The sequence below is a fragment of the Talpa occidentalis genome, unplaced genomic scaffold, assembly GCF_014898055.3.
Source record: "Talpa occidentalis isolate TD23 unplaced genomic scaffold, MPIMG_talOcc4v2.1 talOcc4.7, whole genome shotgun sequence".
Lineage (NCBI taxonomy): Eukaryota > Metazoa > Chordata > Mammalia > Eulipotyphla > Talpidae > Talpa > Talpa occidentalis.
In genome coordinates this window covers 125,800,099-125,817,952 of record NW_023605083.1, presented here as the reverse complement: position 1 = coordinate 125,817,952, position 17,854 = coordinate 125,800,099, and the positions used below count along the sequence as shown (strand labels likewise).

Below are 17,854 nucleotides of genomic sequence, written 5' to 3'. Positions count from 1 at the left end.
ATATACACTTGCACAGTTTTCTTCTGTGTTGGGGGCTGGCTTGAAGTGACCCTCACCTGAGTTTGTTTCCTCCAATCAAAGACCTTCGTCACTGTCCACCAAGGCCTCCAGCTTGATCTGCCCAGGACTTTTCTAATTAGCACTGTCAGGGTCTACGGTGATGGCCCTACGATGATGGAAGTGGTAGTTTTCCCCTTGAGAAATAAAACCTGACCAATCATTCTCTCCTCCAGTTCTTCTGTTTGTTCAGACTCCAAGTACAACTGCTCAGCTTCTGCTCCAAAAATATCCAGGAAAGAATAGGTGCTATTAAGTTGCTTGTCTTCATCTTTTATTGTTAAGGGGCCCAGAGAAAGACATACAATTACTAGCTCATTAACTTGGGGCTTAGAAGTTTCAACAGATTTCCTCACAGAATTGCTAAACCTGGCTTGAGAGGGATAGGAACTAATTTTTAAGAAAAATAAAAACCCTTGCTAAATTGCTTTATTCAGTTATATCATTTAGCCCTAACAATCGGATGGAATTAGATATTTTCCTCTCTGTTTTCTGTGTAAAGAGGTGAAAGCTCAAAGAGTCCAAATAACCTGCTGGAAGTTTTAGGTACCTCTATTCAAACCCCAAAGTGCTAAGATTCAAAGATGGTGCTTCCCTGTCTTGCACCAGGCCTTGAAAATTGAAGTCATCATTTGCCTTCAAATTACAGATTGACTGGCATACTGAACATACCATGGCACACTATCCCACTTCAACAAGGTGTATAGGTCCTAGTTTCCCAAAATAATGGAGGCTGTGAGCTAATTTGAGTGACAGTTCAGCCAGTGCCTGCCTCTGTTCCCACCTTACACCTCTCTACTCTCTCTACCTGGCGTCAGCTTCCATCCCACAAGACAACCCCCACTTTATTTTTTTTTAAAGATTTACTTATTTATGCATACAAGACTTGGGGTACAGGCCAGAGGCATGGGGGGTGAGAGGATTCACCAGAGACAGAGTGGGGAACAGAACAGGCAGATTGACTGAAATACACTGCTGAGGGGAGCAGCGGGTGACTCGGGAGAGAGCTGCTGCACCATGTGGGTAGCTCCCCGGCTGAGATCGAACTCGTACTGCAGTGGCTGCGGACAGCTTCATAGGTGCATCTTAACCCCTTGTGCCACCAGGGAGGCCCAACAACCCCCACTTTAGATGCCAGTCATAAGTCCCCAGCCAACCAAACTTCCACAAGTGGGGGTTCCCTGGATCTCCTCCTAGGGTTCAAGAATTTACTAGGAAGGCTCACAGAACTCAGGAAAATACTTTACTTACATTGATGAATTTATTACAAAAGGTTCTACCCAGGAACAGCCAAATGAAAGAGATGCATGGAGCAAAGTAGGAGGCAGGGATGCAGCCTGCTTCTGGGGGTGCCACCCTCCCTACCTGGAAGCGCTCCCAGATCTCCTTGTTAGAGAGTTTTTATTGAGCTTTTATAGAGTTCAGTCTCTAGCCTCCATGCCCTACCCCCTGGAGGTCAGTGGGTGCGGCTCAAAGTCCCCGACAACCACTGGATCTTTTCAGTTTCCTGCCCCGCCTTGAGTCCCCCTTAAGTTTCCCCAGATGTACTTCTTGTCCCACAATGATTAAGTAAGTGTGTCTAAAGCTCGATGCAGGCACTGGTGTACAGCAAGCACTTAATACACGCTGGCTAGTGTCATTTTCCACTGCTTCCCTTTCTTCCAGCCACCTCCCTTGAGGCACTCTTTTACCTTCATCTTCTCCCTAGCTCCTAAAAGGCATTGACAGTGGCTACCCCCAAGGCCAGAGACCACTGATGATTAAAGTAGTTTTTGTGGTTTGTACTCAGATTTTCCATTCTCACGCTCCCTCTTCAAGTAGAGAGTTTTGAGTTTTTCTAGCCCCGAACTTACGTCAGACACCACCAGCTTTCTCTGCCTTTCTACATGTTAGACACACCTATGAGTCAAGCTCCTTTAAGAGAGTCCCTTTGCAGAGGCAGAGCAAAATCACTCCGTGTTTGCGGTACACTCAGTGCCAAGAGCAAAGGCTTTAAAAATAGCACTTTAGGTATTAACTGCTAACAAAGCAAGAATCGGCTGCTTCTGGCTACAATTTGCATGAGGGGGTTGAAGGTTTAAGCTGAGGCATAGCAGTTGACCTTTTTTTTTTTATGCATACAAGAACTGGGGTACAAGCAGTTGACCTTTTAAGTCAAGTTTTGGGTCAAGTCTCAAGTAGCTCTGAAAGCTCCGTAGTTCTGATTTTCTTTAACAGCTTTATTGCGATGTAGTTCACATGCCATATAACTCACTCATCTGGAGTGTGGCATTTAGTAAATTTTAGTATATTCAGATAGGCACAGTTATCACCACAAATTTAAAACATGGTCATCACATCCAAAAGAAGCCCTGGAGGCTGTAGTTTCCTCTCACCCCCCAATCCCATCCCAGGCCTGGGCAACCGCTGGTCTTTCCTTCTCTGTGTAGCTCCCTTTTTCATTTTTAGGTGTTTCCCTTTAGGTTTTAAGTTCCAGAAACCTTAGTACAAATTTGGGGTTAATTTTTACCAGGTTGAAAAGGAATGAGAATAGTATCTGTAACACCTTAGAGTCTACAAGAAAAGTTCCAGAAGGCAGGAAAATAGCCCTCAATCAGGGCTGAGTGTTGTAGTTACATAATGTAGCCATTCCTAGCCAGTTACTGCTTAGCCCTTTTTTCATTTAACATTTATCAAAAACTTCTAATTTCAATTAACGGGGCAACCCCTGTTGGTTAGAGTCCTTTGTGGTTCCAATTGAAAGCATAATTAATCATGCAAACTTTCTATCTCAGTGAACGACAGCTAATAATATTGCCTCTGAGATGCGAGCCACACTCCAGCCAGGCCCAGGTCTCCTAGGCGCCTTGCACCTCTGAGGTGTGAGACTGTTTCTGACAAACACAAGGGCAGCTTGAACATGGGCCTCACTGATAAAGGAGCCCTGGCCATCACCTTTGTTCTGCTCTGTCCAAGTGCAAGCTGCATGAGGCCTGGAGGTGTGACTGACTACAGGCAGCCGTCCCAGACCATGCAGGTTCATTGTTGATTCGGGCAGACGGGAAAGAATCTTGGAGCCTTTGATAGATTTGACAAGACTTTAATTCTGAAGCAGGGGACTGGGTACACAGCAGACCAGCGGGCAGCAGGGCAGTGGGACAGGAAGGCAGGCAGGGAGGCTGGGAGGCTGGAGGCAGGCAACAGCCCAGCCCTCTCAGCCCCCGTGAGCTACACGCTCTCTTTCTATCTTCTGTCTTTCTTGGGCTGTCGCTTCACGGCCCAGGTGATGTACTTCTATACACACACACTCCTTGCTCTCTGGCTTCTCTGCCTGGGTGCCCATAATCATAGGTGTGTGCTTGCGCTCCCAAGCACTTTTTGCAATCACACGATATCACATGGGAGGAAAGCAAAGCCACAGGTGGCGGCTGTAGAGGCTGGTGGAGGGAGTTGAAAGAGAACCTGGTACCCCATATACCTTACTCTGACCCTATGTACAGGGCCCTCCTAAAGATGTGCCCACAAGGGAAGGGTGGCCAGTAAAGTCCATCTGGTCTGGAGAGACAGCTTTGGCCCCAGCTCACTTTCGCCATTCAGAGGGGCTTGAACTGTAACAGGGTGGTCCCCAGGAAAGGGGGAGGTTCCCTGCCCCACCCAAGGGAGGGTGGAGCTGAGCAGCAAGAGAAGAAGCTGCAGGAAGAGACGGAGGAAGGAAGCAGGATGGAGCAAGGAGACCTGGAGGAGGCGCATGGAGCCTAGAGACACGTGAAGAAACTGCGCTTGTCTTTTGGACGTGGACTGGGTGACACAGATGTGGGTGAGACCTGTGGGGAGGTGACCATGGCAGCTTTTATCTTGATGTTGATTTTGCTCTTTTCCTTCTGGGCTTGTCCGGTTGTTTGTGACCCTTTTCTGTGGGTCCCCACTGGAAGATGTTTTAGACTTGTGGCAGGCTTTGGGGCCTTGCTCTGGGCCGATCCCATATGGATGGAGTTTTACCCACGAGGGGATGGGTAACTTTGGGTGCTTCATTTAGAAACTAGACTCTTTGCCTCACCTGTATTGTTTCCTAGTTTAATTAAAGTTCCTTCCCATTAAAGTCTCCTATGTTTTGTGTTGATGCGGCGGATGGCAGAATCCATTTAGAATAGGCAGGTTTGCGGGGCTTGGGCTGCCCCTCTCCCTGTCCTATAACAGAACCACAGGGTCCAGCTTGCCATCTGTTACGCCTGGGGAGTACCAGCAGGATCTGGAGCCAGTTCTCTCCCTGGGTGAATTTAGAAGCCCCCAGCCAGAACCTGCACATGCCGGCCAGCCAGCTGCTGGGCCCTCCAGGGCCAGTGAGGCAAAAGCATTGCTTTTAGGGAACATGCAGATCACTCAGTGAATCCAGCTACAACTAGTGTGCAATTCAGCATTCATGGCCTGGGGAGCAGGCAAACACTAGAAGAGTTACAGGGGAATCTAGGATAATTTGATTTGGGAAAACCTCTCCTACCTGGTGCTATGGGTTGAATTTTGAGCTTCCAAAAGATAATGTCGAAATCCTAATCCCCAGTACCTGAGAGTGTGGCCTTCTTTGGAAACAGAGTGTTTATGAGGTAATCAAGTTAAAACGAGATTGAGTGGGCCCTAATCCAGTAGGACTGATGTCCTTATAAAAAGGCAGACACACAGAGAGAGAGGATGCCCTGAGGTCACACGGGGCAATAGCCTGTGACTGGACAGTTGCATCTACAAGCCAAAGATTGCCAGCAAACCAAACCATGGGTACTAGCAACGCCCCATGGAGCACACCCTTCCTCACCCCCTCAGAAGGGGCCAGCCCCGCCTGACACCTTGACCTCAGACTCTGGCCCCCAGAATTGTGAGGCAATACTTTCTGTCGCGCCAGACACCCATTTGGTGGTTTTTTGTTACGGCAACTCTACTATAGTGCCAGGAAGACACAGGGCACATTCTCTATGGATCCGAGCAGATGGGTAAAGGAGAGTCCTGGAGCCCTCAGTGGCTTTTTCAGGCTTTTAATGATCTTTCTACACCATTTGTAGTGAGGCAGCCCAGGGCAGGGCAGGCCTGGGTGCAGGGGGACCAGGAGGCTGACAGGCCTCCCAGCCCCCGGAGAATCTTTACTCTCTGGATTCTCGGGCTCTCTGAGGTCCTTCACCTCAACCCTTATATGCTCAGTCTCTCAGCTCAGGTGTGCCTACTCACGCAGGCCCATGCCACACTCCAGGTGTCCACGTCAGGCATGTGAACCCCGAGCCCACGGTCCCAGGCGCCTCCTGCATTCAAGGCCGCAGGTGATAGCCACAAAGGTCAACAGCGCAAAAGCCTGAGCAATCTTCATTTACCCTACACCTAGCAAACTCATGGATTCCCCGTTAGGGGCGAGAACCCCACTCTGGCTTGGAAGAATACTGGAAGAATAGGACATCTCTTGTCTGTGTGGGCTGCTTGAGCCTTCAAGAGCAAAGCTTTTAAGTTGCACCCCCCACCCCACCCCGCCCCAAGGTCAGCCTGTGTGACATCCAGTGCCACCCCGGGGCTCTCCCTCCACGGAAGCTCCCACCTTGACTGGGAACTGCTGCTGTGCTGACCAATATGGGGCTCCAGAACCCCCGGGAGATGGCTGCCTTCCGGGATCAGCACACAGTAGGGCAGCCTGCTGTGCTCTCTGTTCTTCCAACTTGGAATAGGACGTGGCCGTCTCTGAGACATAAGAGAAAAGGGGAAAAGAGGAGCCTGGAGGTGCTCAGTATCTAACCATAGTGTCCAACAGACAGACGCCCTTCTCTCGGTTTTTCCACACTTACAGACCCTGACCGGGGCACCATCCATGGCAGAGACACCCACCTGCCCCTCACTGGCACAGGCACTCCTGCGTGAAGGAGGCAGTCATGGCTTTGTATCCATAAGTGTACAAGCACTGCTTTTGTATCCTCTCAACTACAGCATAATAAGGAAGGAATTAGTAGTAACCCTCCAGCGCTTGGGGTATTCCGGCTGCCTTGTTTTTGAGGAACTTAATGTCATGTGAGGCGATTGTATTACAGGGTCTCTAAGGATGTGTCTGTGTCTCGTGCTTATCACTTGGGATCACCACTTTATTTTTTAAGATTAATTTTATTTATTTATGCATACAAGAGCTGAGGTGTAGGCCAGAGGTGTTGGGGGCGGAGAGGATTCACCGGAGACAGAGTGGGGAGCAAAACAGGTGGATCGACTGAAATACACTGCTGAGGGGAGCAGCGGGTGGGACAGGAGAGGTCTGCTGCGCCATGTGGGTCAGCTACCTGGCCAGGGATTGAACTCAGGCCGCAGTGGCTGGCGATAGCTGATAGTGCTGAGACTTAACCCTCTGCACCACCAGGGAGGCCCAGGATCACACACTTTCTGTGGGGTGTGTGGCTGGGGACTTTGCCCGCGTGTAGGGTAAGGTAAAATGTATCAGGCTTATTATCTGCCCTCCCGCCATTAGGACGGATGATGGATCCTTGCGGTCCTGAATGCATGCCTGATGGTGGGCACCTGGAGTAGGGTGTGGGCATAGGTAGAGGGGATTCACCTGGGCTGACTGGGCTTACAAGGGCGGCGTCACGGGGACACTAGCAAGGAGCAGAACCACGAGAAGAGCAGAGAAGCAGAGACCACCAGAGAACACCAGAGAGCCCAGAGAGAGTGAAGACTTGCTGGGGGCTGGGAGGCCTGCCAGCCTCCCAGCCCCCCAGCCCCCCTGCCTGCTGTGTGCCTGGTAAATCCCAATAAAAGCCTGCAAAGCCACTGAGGGCTCCAGGACTCTCTCCTCCTTCACCCATCTGCTAGAATCATAGAAAACCTGCTCCGTGCCCTTCCTGCCCCTACACCGTTACCCAATTTAAGCTTAAGAGAGTTAGCATTAACTCCAGCCTGCAGATGACACAGAAGGGCTGTTCTGACAGATCATACCAGAATTTCAGGTGAGAACGTCCTGTCCATATGGTGCCAGGGTTGGGAGCCCAGGTCAGGAGTCAGTCCACCTGAGCTTGACCCTGGAGGGCTGTGGGTGAGTCACTGACCATCTCTGAACTTCACGTTCCTCATCTGGAGCACAGGGATAATGCTGGTACCTTCTAGCAGTTGGCTAGCCTTGGCTTTTGAAATGCTGGACGCCCAGACACCACCCCAGAACAGTTAGAACAATGTCGTTGGGGGGTTAGCCTTCTCATGTCAGAGACTTCTCCCCCAGCTCTGGAGGCCAAACTCCAATATCAAGGTGAAGCTCTGGGGGAGAATCTACCCTGGCCTCCTCCACCCCCTGGTAGCCCCAGAGAGGATTCACCAGAGACAGAGTGGGGAGCAGAACAGGTGGATCTACTGAAACACACCGCTGAGGGGAGCAGCCCAGAGACAGGAGAGGTCTGCTGTGCCATGGCTGGTGGCTGCATGTCTCCACCCTCCGCCTCGGCCGCCCTGTGGCTGCCTGTCTTTTGTCCTTTTCTGTCACTTATAAGGATACATGTCATTAGATTTAGGGCCCACCCTCTTAATCTAAAATGATCTCATTTTGAGATCCTTAGCTTAATTGCATCTCCAAAGATGGGGGAGTCACCATTCAACCCTCTTAAGAACCTGCACTCTGTCTTCCAGTTGCACTTGGGGGGATCCAGCAGGCGTCTCACGGTGCTTTCATCATCGTTCACACTAAAGTCAAACTCTGTGTCCTTTTAAAATAGGCCAAATTCGCAGCAGACCTCTCCTGTCTCTCCCGCTGCTCCCCTCAGCAGTGTATTTCAGTAGATCCGCCTGTTCTGTTCCCCACTCTGTCTCTGGTGAATCCTCTCACCACCACCTCCCCCCCCCCCCGCACCCTGCATCTCTGGTTTGCGCCCCAGCTCTTATATGCATAAATAAATAAATCTTTTTTAAAAATAAAATAGGGCCTCCCCGGTGGTGCAGCGGTTGAGCGCCGCGCTGCAAAGCTGTCCACAGCCTCTGCAGCACCAATTCGATTCCCGGCCGGCCAGGGAGAACCCCACATGGCGCGCAGACCTCTCCTGCCGCCCGCTGCTCCCCTCAGCAGTGTCTTCGGTCCTTCTGCCCCTTCTGCTCCCCGCTCTGGCTTGGGTGTATTCTCTCACCCTCCCGCACTTCTGACTTGTACCCCAGTTCTTGTATAAAATAAAAATAAAAATAAAATAAAATAGGCCAAACCCTGAACCAGAAGTGTGGGAGATAAAGAAGGAGGCTTATAAACCTCATTTGAAAATCAGTAAACATTTAAAACACAAAAGCAATCCAGATCTTTTACAAAGAACTTATATAATAGAATTTGCAACAGGACCAAAATTCAACAGAAGCTGTCAAAACACAAACCAGCAATTTAAAAAGTAAGAAGTCAAAGGTTGTAAGAAAGGGCCACCAGCGTGGGAACAGGCAGCTTAGATGTCCCAGATTCAAGTGACAAAATAAGTCAAAGAAAACAGTTTCCAGAGAAATGGGTGTCAGGAGATGAACTGGGAGGAGAGAAGAGGAGAAGAGGTACAAGGGAAAAAGGCAGAAAAGTTTGCAGTGACCAGAATGTTCTAGATAACACCCAATGGTTTGATTAGTTTTTTTGTTGTGTTTTTGTTTTTTGTTTTTTTTTTTTTGCTCATCTTCATTCAAAGGCATTCAGCTGGATGTTCATTTCTGATCTTGAGTTTTGATTAAAGGAGTCCTCTGGTGAATCCTCCCATACCTCCCTCCAGCTCTTTGAAAGTGAATCCCTAATTATAGGCCATGGATGAGATTTACTAGATGAAATCAGCAGCTGTACATATGACACCAGACTTGCAGGGGAAAAAAAAAAATCAACACACGGTTGCCATAAAAAGCCCAATTGTTAATTGCTTCTTTGGCATCTGGCTATAACAAAAAACACCCTCTCGCTGTTTAATATTAGAAGTAAATGTAGTGGAAAGAACATCGGGCTGGAATTAGGGAGGGCTGGGATTCTAGTCTCGGCCCATTACTGAGCACCTGTGGTTTGGGGGCAAAAATCTTCCCATTCTCTAGGGCCTGTTCCTTATTTATAACATCAAGGACGTGAAACCAAAGTCTCACTTCCAGCTTCAGCTTCTATCCTGAATCTTTAAAATACAGCACACGTCTTATCCCCATCTAGCCTTTCCCCCAGACTTTATTTGGCAACAGCATAATCAAATTTTATAATTTTGGGGTACAGTCTGGAACCACACATGCATTTAAGTGTCTCCAAGGTTTTTGCTGTGCAAGCAGTACTTTTCAGAACTGAAGTTTGCTATGAGGCCCTGGGCAATTCTTAACTGCATCAGAAATCCCTGGGCCACCCTGGTGGTGCAAGGGGTTAAGTCTCAGCACTATGAAGCGATCACCAGCCACTGCATGAGTTCAATCCCCGGCCAGGGAGCTGACCCACATGGCGCAGCAGACCTCTCCTGTCTCGCCCGCTGCTCCCCTCAGCAGTGTATTTCAGTCAGTCTGCCTGTTCTGTTCCCCGCTCTGTCTCTGGTGAATCCTCTCACCCCCTGCACCTCTGGCTTATGCATAAATAAATAAAACAAATCTTTAAAAAAATAAATCCAACCCACCAGTGCACCACTTGCATACTGCAGAGTCTTGTTTCATTCTTGAGACTTCTGGAATGTGTTTAAGGATTCTAGAATAGGTGTCATTTCAAATTCAGCAGTGGTTGACTGAAGAAACAAGCTAAGGCCAGTCCATGAATCAGAGATTTGTGTCCTGGGAGAGGAGCAAGGGTTGCGGCTGGCCCAGAGCCTCCCTCTTCAGGCCTCTTTCAGGCCCACCGAAGAGAATCTGAGAGGAACAAAGCAACAAAGCAGCTCGGGACACACTTGTGTCTTCTCTTTCGCTCCACTCTGGGGCCTTCCCTCCTTGCTCTTTACCAGATCCTTTGTCTCCACATCTCGGTTGCCAGGAGTTCCGGCCTCCTGCCTTCCTCTGCCTGCTGGCTCTATAACAATCTTTGTTTATCCAGTTCCTAACACAAGTAGGACAAGCTCCACTCGGGTTTACGAGGATTTACTCTGTGTATCCGGGTTGGCTGAGCACAGAGGTAATGTCTTTTGTCAAGATAGTTATCCAGGCCCTCCCCCATGGCTCAGGGGTTAAAGACAGTGCTATCAAGCCATCACCAGCCACTGCAGCAATAAGTGATCCCCAGCCTGCCTGGGAGCTGATCTCTCCTGTCTCACCCACTGCTCCTCTCAGCAGTGTATTTCAGTCAGTCTGCCTGTTCTGCTCCCCACTCTGTCTCTGGTGGATCCTCTCACCCTCCGCACATCTGGCCTGCACCCCAGCTCTTGTATGCATAAATAAATAAATCTTTAAAAATTTAAAAAATAAAAGATAGTTATCCATGTGCTAGTGATTATACTCACAACATGGCAGCCTCAGGATGGTCAGACGGACGTTACACGTTGTATTCAGCTTCCAGATTCCTGGAAGGCCTAAACTGACACAGTGTCTCTTCGGCCACATTCTATTAGTCAAAGCAAGTCAAAAACCAGTTTAGTTTCAAGGGGAGGGGAAAAGCTTGTGACACCTTGAGGGACAGACTGCTTGTGATCATCTTTGGAGATTATCTGCCTTAGTGGGCCTGGTGTGGATCATCATTTGATGTTTTGGGGGTCTCATTCTTAGTGGCCGTGTAGGGTATAGGAACATGGGGCAGGTAGGAATTAGTTCCATGGCTGTAAACATCAATTCTTCTAGCTGTGTCCCAGGGTGCTTGGGAAGGCATAGCTGTCTCTGCCCTGGACTGCGGGATTAGACATATTACTCAAAGGCTTCGTTGACTGTCTTGGGACGTGCAACACGCTAATGTCAATCAGGTGCTTTTTGGGGGCCAGTTCCTAAGCATTTGTCTTTTTTGTGTATCATGTTATTAAATTATAATCTCTTCAGGTCTAGGCATACAATTTCTGGTAGCTCCTGGCATGCTTCAGGAGATAAACATATAGCCTGCCAACGCTGGTACTGAAGGTCCAAAAATGCTACCCATCCTCCAGATCACTGGTCTCGCCTAGTCATACTCTTTCATTAAAGGATTTGCCCAGTTTGGGTTGAGATTCTGAGGCCCCAGCCATGAGTGTATAATGGGTCCAAACAGGGTTCAAGTGTTGATTCAGAAAGGGTCTGTTTAGTAGCTATTATGTGCCAGCACCATGGTGGGAAGCACCCACAGATCCTGGTCTTACGGAGATAGGTGAGCAGACCAGTGATGACAGATGGCAGATGGCAGAGGAGGCTTTGGAAGCAGAAAGTAGGAGCCTTCATTCTGAACTGCACAGGAAAGGGTCCTTGGAAGAGGGGATGCTCGTGTTAAGTCTTAAAAAAAGAAGAGCCGGGCCTCACTGGTGGCACAGGGGTTAAAGTCTCAGCACTATCAAGCTATTGCCAGCCACTGCAGCCTGAGTTCGAACCCCGACTAGGGAACTGACCCATATGGGTCTCGCCTACTGCTCCCCTCAGCAGTGTATTTCAGTAGATCTGCCTGTTCTGCTCCCCACTCTGTTTCTGGTGAATCCTCTCACCCACCTCCTTTAAAAAAAAAAAAAGGAAGTGCCAGCCAATGTGGGTGAGTTGACCAGAAGAAGGAACTTGAGGAAGAGAAGCTTGGGAGCACGGGGCTGCCAGGAGCTTCACAAGACTGGAGGTGTGGCTTTGGGATAGTGGTGCAGAAAAGATGCCAGAAAGGTAGGCAAGAACATAAGAAGCCTTTATTTCCTGCCTGCACATTTTATTTTTATCCTAAAGTCATGTGTCATGGGTGGTTTTTGAGGAAGGGCCTTCTTCTGGGAGGTCACCCTGACAGAGAGGGACTGCGGACAGGGGCCGCGAGGCTGAGGGCTCTACCTGGACGTTGCTGCCGACCTGGCATAGCCCTCACATGGGCACTGGCCCGGAGCGTGGCATATTTCTGGCAGAGCGTCAGCTGTGGGAGCCACCCAACAAAAGGTCCTCACAGGAGGCAGGTCCATAAGGAAAGGTGAGGGGATGCAGCCTGCAAGCTCCTGCCAGGAGGCAGTGCCAGATGGGCCTGCCAGAGCCTCAGCCTGACCACAGTGAACAAACCTGTCTGCAGCTTAAGCAGGCTGCTTTTACCTGCCAGGCCCACCCCTGAGACACAGTCTGGTCTGAGGGCTGGGGCAGACCGGGCTAATCTGGTTCCTGGTCTCAGAATACCTGCCTTTCCTCACATCCCCCAGCTCCCTCCCACGAGAGGAGACCTTCATTCACCTTCTGCAGCCTTCATTCCTCATCTCTGTGTGTGTTTTTTAAGATTTATTTATTTATGCATACAAGAACTGGGGTACAGGCCTGAGGTGGGGGATTCACCAGAAGACAGGATTCACCAGAGACAGAGTGGGGAATAAAACAGGCAGATTGACTGAAATACACTGCTGAGGGGAGCAGTGGGTGAGTTAGGAGAGGTCTGCTGCGCCATGTGAGTCACCGCCTTGGCCGGGGATCAAACTCGTGCTGCAGAGGCTGCGGACAGCTTCATAGGTTGCATCTTAACCCCTTGCACCACCAGGGAGGCCCCTCATTTGTGTTTGTGACACGGTCTTTCCCCTCAGGACCCCACATCCTCATGAAGGGAGTCAGGAATTCCAGTAGAAGGGTCCCTGACATAGGACCAGACAAGGACCTCCAAAGCAAGGTCTTCTTTATAATAATGAGAACATCTTTTGAACATTTTTTTTTTTACTTAATTGAAGGCTTTATGGTACATAAAAGGTAGGTTTTTTTATAGTTACTCTCAGCTTTTTTCACACTGACTTCCGTTGTATTTGGGTGTTCTATGCCCGAGATTGCTCAGCTGCTGCTGTTGCCATTGGTTTGTTTTCTTTCAGGATCAAGGTGGGTACTTTCATATAAAATCTTATTTTTAATTCCTTCTCTGGCAATGCTTTCCTGGATTCTTTGTTTTGCATAGTTATACCTACAATGGAACCAGCATCCTAAAGTCACTAAGAAAAATCCTCCTACTCCAACATCACATGATCTTCTAATTCTACTAGTTAACAAAAAATGTCCCAGGCCAGCCACAATAGATCCTAATGAACCGCATAATATCGAATCCCAGGCACAGGGGATGTTTTCAACATCTAAAATTCCTAGAAGTTTTTTTTTTTTTTTTTTTTTTTTTTTTTTTTTTTAATAAAGAGGCACGTATTTTATTTATTTATTTGTTTGTTTATACATGCACTGGTACAGTCAGAAGCGCGGGAGGGTGAGAGAATTCACCAGAGCCAGAGCGGGGAGCAGAGCAGGCAGAAGGACCGAAGCACACTGCTGAGGGGAGCAGCGGGCGGCAGGAGAGGTCTGCGCGCCATGTGGGACCCTCCTCCGGTGGCCGGGGAGCAGCCGGGGATCGAACCGGCGCCGCAGAGGCTGCGGGCAGCTTCACAACCCAGCGCTCAACCGCTGCGCCACCGGGGAGGCCCTAAAATTCCTAGAAGTTTAAAGGGCTTTCCCTTCCCGGGCTCGCCTGGCTCCTGCTCGGCGGCCATGGGGCACCCTTTCGAACATTTTTTAAATTGTGCATGCTGTATACCTTAAATTTACATAATGTTGTATGGCAATTGTACTGATTATAACTAAAGAAAATAAATATATTTGTAAGTGTATATGTATATTTCTCCTACTTTATGTATTTATGCATTCCTTTTGCATGTCTCTGAAAAATAATCTTCTGAAATCATCAGTAGCTGATTTCCACATGGCAATCGCTAAGTAAATACTAAATGGTTGACTTTAAAAAAAGCTTTGCCTCTCTTATTTCATTTTCTTTTGTGTGAAACTCAATGAATTTTTACACATTACATCCAAAATGACATGTAATCATCCCAGAAGTTTCCCTCATGTCCTGTCACAATTAAGCCCCTCTTCCAAGTGGTGATTGCTGCTATTTTAGTGTTTAACATCAAGAATAAGTTTTGCTTGTTCTTGAGCTTCAGTTGGAATCATACAATGTGTACACCATTGGGTCTGCCTACTTTTGCTCATTGTCATACCTGTGAGGGTCATCATTTTTGTGCAGGCATCAACAGTTTGTTCTTTTTCATTGCTGTGTATTATTCTATCATGTGGATATACCACTGTTTATCTGTTTGCCTGCTGGTAAATATTTGAAATGTTCAGATTTTGTGCAAACTATATTTAAAGCTGGTGTGAATATTCTAGGATAATCTTTGGTGGCCATGTGCACTTAATGTCATCCAGAAATGGAACCACTGGGTCATAGGTAGGCATATACTTTGTAGATATTCATAGATATTGCTGAATAGCTGTTCAAAGTTGTTGAAACCACTTTGATGAATTACTTTTTTTTTAAAAGATAACATTAACCCTAAGATTATGAAAAAGATGCAAAACAATGTCTAGCTTTCAATCTATGAGCTACCTCTTCACCACCTATTTATATTGTAACCCCTTTTAATGGAGAGACCATAAAATTCAACCCTCTTAATTAAGCATGTAATTCAGCAGGTTTTAACATATTCCATTACAAAGTTGTACAATCATAACCACTATCTGTTCCAGAACATTTTCTCTTTTTTTCCCCCCACCATCTACCCCCATAATATTTTCATCATCCCAACAGGAAACCCTATTCCCATTAGCAGTCACTGCCAGCTTCTGTCCCCATGAATTCCCCCATCCTCAGCACTTCACATACATGATGGTTGAGTTTTTAGTTACTATTTTTTTTCTATATTTTGTCCAGGATCCTAAACACTTCAAGTCAGAGAAGACAGGACGGGGAAAGTTAAGGGAAGGCTGGAGAGATAATCATCAGCCCATCATGTGCTCCTACAAGTTGGTGACCGTGAAGTTCGAAGTCTGGGGCCTTCAGACCAGAGTGGAACAGTTTGTACACAAGGTAAGTGAACAAACAGCTCCTAGGCTGTGGACAAAGTAACCATCTCTTGTAAAGTAGAGTGCAGACACACGTCAGAGGCACACGTGCCAACCAAGCACCAGGCGACTGCATCTAAAAAGCGCTGTTTTCATAAAAATGTACTTTATATACAGGTTACATTTCCTTCCATGAATGGATGTTTTATACTTCATCTCTCATTTTTTGACCTCTATGTCTATTGACCTCTAAATGTATTGTGAATATATTGAAATTTATTGAAAATATATTGAAATATATTGAAAATTTGAACTAAAAAAAAAAATGTCTCCCTTTGGCGCCAGACTAATCTAGCTCCAGGCAGAGGCACAGGACTTATCTGTGTGCAGCCCCAAAGGATAATTCTCACTGAAAAGATCCTGCAAATGTAGATAGTGAAGGTTGAAGGCACCCCAAGAGATAGAACAAGAAATCCCAATAGTCCCATTAGACAATGCACCTCGCATTTCTGCTACTTTAGTAATTGGGGTACCACAGAGTTACCAAGATTGAATACCCCCAGGCTTCCCTAGTGGCACAAGGGGTTAAGCACCACACTATGAAGCTGTCCGAAGCCTCTGCAGCACAAATTCGATCCTCGCCCTGCCAGGGAGCAACCCACATGGAGCAGAAGACCTCTCCTGTCTCACCCACTGCTCCCCTCAGTAGTGTGTTTCAGTCAATCTGCCTGTTCTGTTCCCCACTCTGTCTCTGGTGAATCCTCTCACCCCCTGCATCTCTGGCCTGTGCCCAGCTCTTGTATGCATAGATAAATAAATCATTAAAAAAAAAAAAAAAGATTAAATACCCCCTCTGGCCAAACATGTTGATTTCATAGCAGGCACCCATTTGGATTTTAGTTTGTTGGGGGGCCCCAACAAGACTCTCCTCATGGGAAATGTAATTCGGAGCATCGTCCTTTGTAGCTCCTCCCATTTTCATAAAAAATAAACCCTGCCCAAGTTTTCTCTACATTCCAGATAGGCTGGGTTTCCGTTTATTTTTCCATTTAAAAGCTGATGAAGAATAGCTTTTTGAAATTCTTTTAGGGGCAGTAGAATTTAACCTTAATGCACTAAGATTTTTGTCACTTAGATGGATTTGTCTATCAAGGTTGGGGGCCCGTTGACAATAAAATGTCTAGATCTTGAATCTTAGTCCAAGGAATGAATTGGACTTGGCTCATGATGAAAGCAGACTCTGAAACCAAGTTGGGAGGATTGGTGTTGAATAGAGAAACACACCCCCATTTTCTGCTGCGCTCCAGAACCCAGCCTACCCAACCAGAAGTGGGAATCCAGTGAGACAGAGAGAAAGAAACTCTAAGCCCTTCTGCTTTCCTGCTGGGCCCCTTATGAGGCAGTCAGGGGTCCTAAAATAAATATTTTCCAGACTCATCTCTGCGTCCATCTTGGGCTCTATCTCCATGACCTCCTACAACAGCCCCTTCTTAGGTGTTTTTAACCCAAGTGATCTCCTACTGGAATGACTAGTACATTGTATTATTTCCTCTCGCAAAGCATATTTATTTAGATTGCTCCAGGCTTATTGTGTTTCTTTGCTCACGGATGCCTTTGGCTAGTTTGGAGGATCTATTTCTTTAAAATACCCATAAGAATGAATGCTCCAGGAATACCCATCCCATTGCCCTCCAAATATAATGAAGTGTTATCAACGCCCCAAAAACACACCTGCTTTGGCACATGAGTCACTAATGAGTATCTGAGGCTGGCATTTGCATGGGTTTAAAGTGCCAGGGATGCCTTTCTCCAAACACCTTTGTTTTTTAAGAATCCATTCACAGTTAAGGGGAAAAAAAATGTTCGAAAGTGAGCCATTAGCACATTATTGAATTCTCGTTTCCAGCAGACAGCTGTGTTGTGCTTAATGTAATAGGGTATATTTACTGATGCCTCGATGCTGTTCTTTTGATTTCCATGAATTTGACATACTCAGCACTCCAGTGTGTGTGGCTTCGTGTTGTTTGTTATTTTCATTACATGTTTCCGCCTTCCACGTCAGGAAAGCCTCGCTAGATATCCAGAGGCCTGGAGTAACAAACACTTCATTATAAATGCCTCCCTTGTTTCTGCAAATTCACCAAATTAAAATCCTTCATTTATTGAAACACGCTTGAACCTTCCAGGAGAGGTTTTTGACAATTGCTGGATTTGTTTGGCAGGAAGACAGGAATGTTGCAGGGAGACTCCAAGTAACCAAGAAGTGGAAAAAAGCACGTTTAGAGCAGACAAAAAAGAACACCATGAAATCAGAGCACACAAGCTACATATTGTTTTTCTTAGTTTCTATGGCCGTGCTCTGTCACCCTAAGAAACAATTTCGTTTCCTTTGTCTTAGGTTAGGTTTATCGTGTCTGTATGGTCAATTCTAGTTCAGGTCTCTTATTTCATCACTTTTAATAATAGTTGACTAACTGCTGTTTTTTCCCTTCCACTGCATGAAAGTTAAACCTAAAAAGATAATTACGTGCCCTGTATCCCACACTTACATTTACCAAAAATTAATAATATTTAAGATATCTTATCAGAAAGAGTATTAAATGCTCTTTGCATGGAAGTGATCTGCTGTCCAAAAAAATGTTCTTGTTCTCCAACATTTATGACTCCTGGCCCCAGGGAGACACATCCCTCCAAAAATGAAAAGAAGAACCTGTGTTAGTTAGGTAAAGATAAATGAAGGAAAAAATCCAGAGGTGATTATCCTTGAGATTCACTCAAACCACTCCTGCGTGTCTGCCAAGGAGCTCTCTTGGGCTGTACTCACCCCCAGCCTGACTTTCAACCAAGATGAAGAGGTGAATTCACAGCAAGTGTGTTGGTGCCTGGAGGAGGCTGAGAGTGAGCGCACACTGTCAGTTTCTGGCAGCCTCTT

At 47.1% G+C, this 17,854-nt stretch overlaps 1 protein-coding gene and 1 pseudogene across 1 annotated transcript in view; one reads left to right on the top strand and one right to left on the bottom strand.

Moving 5' to 3' along the window:
• The window catches only part of PITPNC1 (phosphatidylinositol transfer protein cytoplasmic 1), a 247,744-nt gene that overhangs the window by 211,782 nt on the left and 18,108 nt on the right, over nucleotides 1-17,854 (top strand). The window contains exon 7 of the mRNA XM_054689741.1: nucleotides 14,792-14,947. Coding sequence (XP_054545716.1) covers nucleotides 14,792-14,947 — 156 coding nt within the window. The remainder of the gene's footprint in view (nucleotides 1-14,791; nucleotides 14,948-17,854) is intronic.
• LOC119231900 (cytochrome c oxidase assembly protein COX20, mitochondrial-like) lies at nucleotides 12,977-13,574 on the bottom strand (annotated as a pseudogene).